Source organism: Hylobates moloch, unplaced genomic scaffold (assembly GCF_009828535.3).
Source record: "Hylobates moloch isolate HMO894 unplaced genomic scaffold, HMol_V3 SCAFFOLD_7, whole genome shotgun sequence".
Classification (NCBI taxonomy): Eukaryota; Metazoa; Chordata; class Mammalia; order Primates; family Hylobatidae; genus Hylobates; species Hylobates moloch.
Window position 1 is genome coordinate 59,376,048 of NW_026652282.1, and position 10,319 is coordinate 59,386,366.

At 49.8% G+C, this 10,319-nt stretch overlaps 1 protein-coding gene across 1 annotated transcript in view; it reads left to right on the plus strand.

Annotated features, from left to right (window-relative positions):
- NHSL2 (NHS like 2) overlaps positions 1–10,252 on the plus strand; it is a 246,498-nt gene extending 236,246 nt beyond the window's left edge. Inside the window, exons 3-5 of the mRNA XM_032757163.2 lie at positions 5,097–7,427; positions 8,890–9,022; positions 9,911–10,252. Coding sequence (XP_032613054.2) covers positions 5,097–7,427; positions 8,890–9,022; positions 9,911–10,232 — 2,786 coding nt within the window. The 3' untranslated portion in view covers positions 10,233–10,252. The remainder of the gene's footprint in view (positions 1–5,096; positions 7,428–8,889; positions 9,023–9,910) is intronic.
- The last annotated feature ends 67 nt before the right edge of the window (positions 10,253–10,319 follow it).

The following is a 10,319-nucleotide window of genomic DNA, read 5'->3' on the forward strand; positions in this document are numbered from 1 at the left end:
CTTCTGAGTCTTTGTTCAGTGTACATACAGCATGAATGTCCCTTCTCTACTCTCACTTTCTTCATGTGTTCATCAAATTCATCACTTCAATCAACCCCATTCAAATCTTGTGCACCCTTACTCACTGATGATGCCGCTGAACTTCTGCCTCTTTTATGCTGTTACCTCCTCCTTCCCTCTCCTTCACCTTAGCCCTCCTAGACCTGACATCACTTACAGCGGGACTAAGGTGCAGGGAACACGGCCCACAAAGGCTCAAGTAAGAGTTCTTGACATCCAAGAAAGAACTCCAGATTGGACTTCCTGGTGTAAATCTCTTCTTGCTTCACAGAGGTCATTTCTTTGGTAGGGTCGCAGAAAACCTTAAGAGCTGCAGGGCTTCAAAGAGAGGAACTTGCAGTCCAAAGTAGCAAAAGGTGTCTGCATTCTGAGCCTCTTTTCATAACTGAGCACTCAAGGTGGGGGTCATTGAGATAAGGGCTTGGTCCCCAAACCACCACAGCATGAATTTATTGACTTTCTCTTCTCGACCCTCATGGTCCTGGGAAGCAAGCACTTTTCCATTTCCAAATCCAGTGGCTCAAACACCTGGAAATAGCCTAAAGAAAGTGCAAGTCAGGCCTGGCAGCTAGAGCAGGAGTCCTGGCTCGTGGCCCTTCCCCGGCCCAGCGCTCGGCCGTGGCACCCTAGAGTGTGTGTCTCCACTGTGCTATTTTTCAGAAGAATATGAGGAACAGTACTCGGAGGCCAGACTTGTGGGGCAGACCTTCCGCTCTTCTGATGAGGCCACTGAGCCCACCCCCAATCCAAGGCCCCAGTCTGCCAGGCGTCTGGAGTTTGTATTGATGGTGAGTTGCCTCATCCCCCACCTGGGAGAGCCAGCATGCACCCACTGACAGGAGACCTCCAGCTGCTTACTTTACCCACTGGAAGCTGCTCACCCCTGCTCACCAGCAGAGCTACCCTGAGGCCCCACTGGGATAGGCCCTGCACAGCAGGTGCCTGGCCTAGCGGCCTGTCCACGCTTTCCTGCCTCCCAGACGAAGCCTCCAGCTACCCAGCCTAAACAGCCACCCTATGGGCACTGGCTCATCGCCAGGCAGGAATACACCCTTTCCATCACCTTCTCTCCCAACAGCCTACAAAACGGCAGCTGAGAGAGGATGAGACTACCACCCAGGGTGTGAGGGCCCCCGAGGCCTCCCTGAGCCTGTCTACCACAGCCGACAAGCAAACTGCCTGGAATAGCCTCTTCCCTCTGCCCATCCTAGAGGAGAAGCGGTGGCCTCAGCCTTGCTCCACGCAGTCTGACATTGTGCCCATCAACATCTCTGGTAGAGTTGCTTAGCACCGCCTCTGTCTTCTTCCCTTCATGCCTCTACAGACCATCCTCTTTGATGCACTGGGTGTTGGGGGAGGGAAGTGAGACTTTCTTTGCTACCGGCTCACCTTGAGCTGTCACGGTCATGGCTCTTGCCAGGGAACGGAGGCATGCAGAAGAGGGGGCGCTGGCTGCACTTTCTTCACCCCCTCCTGGCACTGCCACCCTAACTGAGACCATTTGATAGCAAACAAAATTTTCTTAACAGAAAGCTCCAAAGCCTTATGAACTTCTGTGCTCTTCAGAGCACTTAGGGAAACTTAAAGTTTGTGAGTTCTGTTTGGGTCAGGGCAAGACAACTTCTTGTGCCCAGAGCTGGGTTTGGAGTACACTGATAAGAGTCGGAGTGGGAGAGTGGGGGTTGGAGTGCTGGTGGTAACAAGGGAGGAGCACACCTGGGCACAGACCAAAGGCCTGGTAGCACTTTCACTGGACACTAGTCTTCTAGCAAGGTGGGCCTCCTCAACTTGTTTTGCAAGTTTTCAAGAAAAGAAGTGGTAGAAAGGTCCTAAGGCCAAAAAGACCAAAAGGGGACCCAGTACAACTTTGAGAGTGGGGAACATGCTGTATTATATGTCGCCCAGCTGGCTGTGGCTCTGGGGGCATGTGGCACACTATACCATGCTCACTATTAATCCATGATCTACACTCCATCAGCTGTAAGGGGAAGAGAAGGAGGGCCAGTCATTTGAGAAGGAGATAGGGCCAGCGACATGATGAAACCATGATCTCAGTAACCTAAAGGGATCAGAGGGGTCCTGTGAGCCAGTGCCAGCCTGTGCTCTGCTGGGAAATGTTGATGAAGATGATGAGGACAGCTCTGGCCACACGTGGCAATGCTCCCTGGATATGGGGTCCTCCACTGTCACTGGCATCATTTCAGAAAATCAGAGGCAGGGAATACAGCCCACAGCCTAGGGAAATATACCAAAAGGAGTGAGGGCTGATGAGGAAAGAGTCCAGAAGTGATGTTGAACATTTTGTGTCTAAATGTCTATCTTGGCCAGGCACAGTGGCTAACGCCTATAATTCCAGCACTTTGGGAGGCTGAGGTGGGTGGATCCTTTGAGCTCAGGAATTCAAAACCAGCCTGGGCAACATGGTGAAACCCCATCTCTACCAAAAATACAAAAAAAAAAAATAGCCAGGCATGGTGGTTCACACCTGTGACCCCAGCTACTCGGGAGGCTGAGGTGTGAGGATTGCTTGACCCCAGGAGTCAGAGGTTGCAGTGAGCCGAGATCATGCCACTGCACTGCAGCCTGGGTGACAGTGAGACTTTGTCTCTAAATAAATAAATAAATGTCTGTCTTCCTCTCAATGAGGCTGTCCCTGAGCTTTGTCCACAGAGCCACTTGCCGAGGTGTCTGTGAGCATGTGCAGCTGTGTGGCTGGCGGGGGAGGGTCTGGCTAGCCAGCTGCTGAATGAGAGAAAGGGAGGGGGAATCACAGACCTCGCCCCACCACCCTGCCTTGCCTTGACTCTGACCCAGCCATTTCCCAGCACCCAAAGACTGACCTAGCACTTTAAGAGAAATACAGCTCTAAAAATTTTTTTAATAAAATTAAGTAAGACATATTATTGAGGAAATCTTCCGTTTTAATTGTGTTGAATTTGAAAACATTATCAAGTCAGTAAGCAAACTGAATTAACACGTATTTTGAAAGTACCATGTTACTCAGATGAAGTGATAACTGTAATCTGTGTCAATAATTTTCCTAAATTGAAAAGCCAGTGCCAGGAAAAAAAGAGAGAGAGAGAAAGAGAAAGAAATGGAGCTCAATCACCATGCTATGGGCCAGCTTTGGTAAAATGTGACCAGATGACTGTAGGACAGACTATCAGGCATCTTCCTGGATGGTGGAGGGCAGTAGGGCAGCCTCTTGGAGACACTGGCCTCACCTGGCCCATATAAAAGCCTTCTCTGAGAAAAGATCACAGTCAAGCAGCATCTAGTCCCAGCCTGCTGCTCTACACCAGTGGTTCTCACCCCTGGCTGTACCTCTGAATAATCACTTGAAGGCTTCTAGAAAATGCTTCTACCTGAGCCCTACTCCCAGAGATTTCAGTGTTCTGGGGTAAGGTCCAGGTGTTGCAGTTTCAAAAGCTGCCCAGTTGATTTCAATATGTAGCCCAGGGTTGAAAACCGCTGCCCCAGGCCACCTAACACTTACAGGCAACCTGGGTGCAGCCTGGGAAACCCAGCATGCATGCCCAGGGCCAAGTTGGGAAGGATGAAGAAGAAGTGCCACCTGCCTTGGATGCTATTCATGCTCATCATGACTGCCATCATTCTCTTCTCTCAGGCCAGTTTCCACTGTGCTTTAAACAGAAACCAGGATGCACCCAAGTGTCTTTATTTTGGCTACAGGGCAGCAGTTTGATAAACATGCAAGTTTGCGACACTCGTTGTTTAACACAGAGACAGCCGTGAACCCCAAGTCCACCCTGAGGCGGAGGCGGACCATTATTGGATTCTCTAACTTTTCCCAGCGAGACCAAGGTGACCCCACCACAGCTGATTCCCCAGTCCCTTCCCCTTACCCACTCCCGCCAATCCTGCCACCCAGGTGGTACTGTGGTGATGGGGAACAGGAATAATTGGGTGGAGGAGGGGGCCTCCGGATGTCCTGAAAAAGCCAATATGGTAATTAAGAATAGCTAAGGGCCTCTCGTCAAGGGTGGCAACTGAATATGGAGAGTAGGTCTCCAGGGCTAATGAATCCATTACATTGTTGTTTCCCATTATAAATGTAATGCAACCAGATATGCCAAATTTAGGCAAATAGATGAGGAGAGAGGGATCCTGACCATCATCTTAACAGAACCATTACTACCATTAAGTGAATGCTGGCCAGGAGCACAGACCAGGGAGATAGCAGAGGATAAGAGCCCTGTCTTTCCGCTTACTAACCGGGAGACCTTGGCCAAGTGACATAACCTCTCTGAGCCTTAGCTTCTTCATCTATAAAGTGGGGATAATGATACTGACCCAGTGGAATTAGCATGAAGATTAGCGTTATTGTATGTAACTTGCCTACCATGTGACTGGTACATAGTCAGTGTCCAATAAATGGTGGCTGTTGTTACAAATTCTCATAGCAGTAGTAGTTATAATAATAATAATGACATGACAGTATTAATTGTTTGTGTGTATGAGAAAACCTTTGGGGATTTGGAACATCCAAACGGTTTCCTCACATCTGTAGATTATCCTCAGCCTCTTATGTTGCAAAGCCTAAAAGTGACGGGTGCGAACAATGCAACCAGACTCTTAGCTTTGCAGCTTGGGCATACTCCAGAGTCACTGCTGGAGCCGAACGTCACACCATGCTGTCCTTAGTTCGGAAGCCTCTACTCTCATCTCTAGATGGATGAATGCTGAGGTCTGTGATGGTTTCATGAGCCTGGGGTGAAAGTATGGGGACAATGCAAGGTAATCCCACATGACACTTCAGCTCTAAGAGGAATAATCAAAGTTGGAAAGTATTTGGCAGCCATCTGGACCATTCAAGGGCACCGTGTGTCTCACTGTGGGGTGACGGGCAAGGACCCAATTTCCCCAGCATCCTCATCCATGGAAGGGAAGAACCAAGGAATTCTGACCAAGCTGTTGGCAAATGCTTCTTGGCAAAAAGTTGGTGCTCCTGTCTCAAAACAGCTGGTGGGAGATTCCTTGCTGTAGCACTCACGTCCTGTGTTTATTTCCTCCAGGTCACAGCCACAGCCCAGCAGGCAGTGTGGCCCACTCTACCACCTCCGACATCAGGCCCAGTCATTCAGTTCCAGAAGGGGTTCATGGAAGAGTTGCAGTTGGTCAGGATGCTCGGTTCCCAAGTCTCACCTCGCCAGTACTGAGAACTCCTTCCAGTGAGCCGGACGAACCTCACCAGGCACGGAGTGGCCCAAACCCTCCTGGCATGGAGAGCATGGGAATGGTATACAGTGTCCCCAGTTCTTGCAATGGACCTACAGAATCAACCTTCTCCACTTCCTGGAAGGGAGATGCTTTTACCTACATGACTCCAAGTGCCACCAGCCAGAGCAATCAAGTCAATGAAAATGGGAAAAATCCTTCCTGTGGGAATTCTTGGGTCTCTCTAAACAAAGTCCCACCTCTGGTTCCTAAGGAGGCTGCTACCCTCCTTGTCGCTCGTGATAACCCAGCAGGATGCAGTGGGTCAGCTGGCTACCCTGAGCGCCTTATTCAGCAAAGGCACATGCCTGAAAAACCCTCCAAGATTGGCCTTCTGACCAGTGGGACCTCGAGGCTGGAGACAGGCCCCGGTGGGGCCAGCAGATTCCGGGAGCGGTCACTGTCTGTGCCCACAGACTCAGGCACCACAGATGTGGACTATGATGAGGAGCAGAAGGCCAATGAGGCCTGTGCCCTGCCTTTTGCCAGTACGAGCTCTGAGGGCAGTAACAGTGCTGACAACATCGCCTCCCTTAGTGCCCAGCAAGAGGCCCAGCACAGAAGGCAGAGGTCCAAGAGTATCTCACTTAGGAAGGCCAAAAAGAAGCCTTCCCCACCCACACGCAGTGTCTCACTGGTCAAAGATGAGCCAGGCCTCTTGCCTGAAGGTGGGTCAGCACTACCCAAGGACCAGAGGCCCAAGAGCCTTTGCCTCTCCTTGGAACATCAAGGACATCACTCGTCCCACCCAGATGCTCAGGGTCACCCAGCTGTTCCAAACCACAAAGATCCAGAAGGTACACAATTCTCCCACCACTGGTATCTTACTGACTGGAAGTCTGGTGACACCTACCAATCCCTGTCCAGCTCCAGCACTGCCACTGGCACCACAGTCATTGAGTGCACCCAAGTTCAGGGCAGCTCAGAGTCTCTTGCCTCACCTTCCACCTCCAGAGCCACTACACCTTCCCAACTCTCCATTGAAGTGGAGGCCAGGGAGATATCATCCCCGGGAAGGCCCCCTGGACTGATGTCACCCTCCAGTGGCTACTCCAGCCAGTCGGAAACACCAACACCCACTGTTTCCATGTCCCTGACCCTGGGCCACTTACCCCCTCCAAGCAGCAGTGTCCGGGTACGTCCAGTGGTACCTGAGAGGAAGTCATCACTACCCCCGACGTCACCAATGGAGAAATTTCCCAAGTCACGGCTATCATTTGACCTACCACTGACCTCTTCACCCAACCTGGATCTGTCTGGGATGAGTATCTCCATCCGAAGCAAAACCAAGGTGAGTCGGCACCACTCAGAGACGAATTTTGGCATCAAGCTGGCCCAGAAAACTAATCCCAACCAGCCAATCATGCCTATGGTTACTCAGTCCGACCTACGTTCTGTTCGCCTGAGGTCGGTCAGCAAGTCTGAGCCGGAAGATGACACTGAGAGCCCTGACTATGCTGAGGAACCCAGAGCAGAAGAAGTCTTCACCTTGCCAGAGAGAAAGACAAAACCTCCCATAGCTGAGAAGCCTCCGGTGGCCCGGAGGCCTCCAAGCTTGGTCCACAAGCCACCATCTGTTCCCGAGGAGTATGCACTAACTTCACCAACCTTGGCTATGCCCCCCAGGAGCTCAATTCAACATGCGAGACCACTCCCTCAAGACACCTACACGGTAGTGCGGAAACCAAAGCCCTCCAGCTTCCCAGATGGCAGAAGCCCAGGGGAGTCAACAGCACCCTCATCTCTTGTTTTCACGCCTTTTGCCAGTTCCTCTGATGCTTTCTTCTCAGGAACACAGCAGCCTCCCCAGGGAAGTGTAGAGGATGAGGGCCCGAAGGTGAGGGCCCTGCCTGAAAGAATTAGCCTCCAGAGCCAGGAAGAAGCTGAGAAAAAGAAAGGCAAGATTCCACCTCCCGTACCAAAAAAACCCAGCGTGCTGTACCTTCCTCTCACTTCTCCCACAGCTCAAATGGAGGCCTATGTGGCAGAACCAAGGCTGCCTCTCAGCCCCATCATCACCCTGGAGGAAGACACCAAGTGTCCCCCCACCGGCGATGACCTGCAATCACTTGGTCAAAGGGTGACTTCAACTCCTCAGGCTGACAGTGAAAGGGAGGCAAGCCCTCTGGGTTAGTAAACTGTCTGCTGGCTTTTTCCTTCAGTCACAGGAGAGATGAGGGTGAGAATGGAGTGCCAGAGATGGAAGCAGATGCCCCAGAATAATTATCCTGATCCCAAGTCAGTAGCGGGCACCCCTTGAGGGTTTGAGTTACTCTAAATAGGAACCACAGGCTGGCCTTACTGCCCTTGAGATCAAGACTAGCCCGAGGCAGATCTCCAAGGCCCAGTTTAGGCCACTCTCCCCTCTAAATCTCTAGTGCTGAGACAGTGAAATCAAACTAGGTTCTAGCACCCTAGGACTTCAGCATCCCACGTCCCTAGCCAAGCATGCATCCTGTCATGGGAACTACTCCTCCACCTCACTGTACAGTACTTTTCATTGGCTGCACTGAATTTAGTTCCCTACATGGGACTCAATACCCCACCAGACTGAGTTCAAGTGCCATGGCAGGCTTGGAGCCATCTGAAACAATGGAATATGTTGCCACCAGCAGCCTCTTTTTGTGCCTTCCAGAGGAAAGGGAGCTCACTTTCTTGGGTGGTTTGAGTTCTTTGGCTCTTCCTGGAACCATAAACATAATAAGTAATGCTTCTCATCCTTTCTTTTTCTGTCTCTTTTGTTTTAATTGTGGTAAAGTACCCATGACATTTACTATCTTGACCATTTTTAAGTGTGCAGTTCATTCGTGTTAAGCTGATTCACATTGTTAAGCAACCAATCTCCCGAACTCCTTTCATCTGGCAAAACTGAAACTCTGTACCCAGTAAACAATAACTCCTCTTTCTCCCTCCCGCCAGATTCCTCCCTCCAACCACCATTCTACTTTCTGGCTCTATGAATTTGACTCTAGACACCTCATATAAGTGGAATCATACAGTATTTGTCTTTTTGTGACTGGCTTATTCCACTAAGCTTAATGTTGTTAGGGTTCATCCATGTTTCTCATTCTTTTCTGAACCCTTAACACCAAAAATCGAAATCTCATGGCCTTCTATATGCAAATTTGGACTTTTAATATGAGTCAATCATGACTAAGCCAAGCAAATAAATCAAAGCCCCAGGTAGTTGTAGAAAACGCTTCCTCAGACTCCACAGGCTCCCCTCTGAGATTCAAATAGGTTCCACTCTCACCCACTGGGTGGGAGTCACTAGTTTAGATCACTCCCAGCTCCTTCATCTACAGAAATGATATACAGTGTTTAAAACAAGAGAATGCTCGGGCCACCTGTTATAATGACAAAGGCATGAGAGAATAGGGACCCATGCTGATCTTCACCACTCACTCCACCTTGGGCAAATCATTAAGCTTCTGAACTTCATGTTCCTCCTCTGCAAAATGGAGATATTAAAAATCTCCACCCTGCTGCCCTCACAGAGTTGCTTTGACCATCAAATGAAATAACATATGAGAATGTGCTTTGTCCTATCTATTGTGGTCAAAGTCATTCCTTTTGGTTTTTTATGTCTAGGGAGTTCTGTGGAACCAGGCACCGCAGAAAAATGTTTAATCAGTGATAAAACAGCCGAATGGATTGCGGAGGATGATGATGATGTGTTTGTGGCTTCACGCACAACTGAAGATTTATTTACTGTGATACACAGGTCTGCACCAGTTTCCTTAATTCTAATTGCAATTGCCTTCCCTTTTTGTACTTAAAGAAAACCTGCTATTCCACATTGAAATCCTAATTGTAAAAGAAAAAGAAAAAAATTAAAAATAAGAAAAACGGCTACCTTTAAGCAGCCATTAGAATTGCACCTGGAGGCTAAGTTCAGATACCCACATATGTGAGCGCAGTCCAGGGCCTCGCATCTCAAATTTACTGACATCTTTGGGTAAAGTGGAGGAAGGGCGGGGAGAGGAGGACCAGGTGCCGAGTGAGAGGCCCCTCGTCTCCTAGCAACCACTTGTCCTATTGTGGCTCCATCTGCTCTCTCTTAGCTCTGTCTATAGTCAGAGACATTTAACCCTTCACAGAATTCCTTGTACCAAAAAAATCCCATCAAGAGATGAAGAGGGGCACCAGGCAGCATATCAAAACAGGAACTTAGGAAAAGAGGAACCAGATGGGGACCAGTTATTGGACAGGGTTACAAGGCAGGGGTTCAGTGACAAGAAAACCGGGAAGAGTCTATTATTGGAGCTAGACCACCAGTCCAGAACAGGATCAGTCCCCAGGCTGTCCTGATTCAGAGTCACTGAGCTACTAGCCTTGACTCCTGAAATTCGTCCTTGGTCCCAGAACCTGGGCAGGACTGAGGCTACAGGCACAGGACAAGTGACTCCAGCTGGGGGCATTGAAAGGAATGTGGGGACTGGAGGGCCCAACAAGGGACTCTGAGGATTTAGAGGTGAGAGAGAGAGAAAGCAGGTCAATACGGCTGCTTGCAGGGCTGCCGCCTGGATTGTGTCACAGGCATGGGGGTCTGTGAAGCACTGGTAAATGTCTGCTGCATTAACTCACTCAAACCAAACTTTCTCTTATCTAGGTCCAAAAGGAAGCTGCTCGGCTGGAAGGAACCTGGTGAGGCCTTTGTGGGCGGCAGAACGAGTTCCCACTCACCAATAAAGAACATAGCTGAGTCTCCAATCAGTGAGTCTACTGCCACTGCAGGGTCAGGCAGCAGTGCCAACCTAGATGCTGGCAGAAATGACGATTTCAAGGCCTTGCTACAGAAGAAGGGAAGTAAGGCAACTCCAAGGTCTCGTCCCTCAGCAGCTGAACTGCTGAAGACCACTAACCCACTGGCTCGGAGGATTATTGCACAATTTTCAAAAGACTATGAAACCACCGATAACCCTAGTACCTAAGCCCTGGGCTCAACAAGCAGGGTTTACTTACTAAACTTGAGTAGAGAAGGGGGAAGAGAAAGGGTCTTTAAACAGAACCATGGGAAC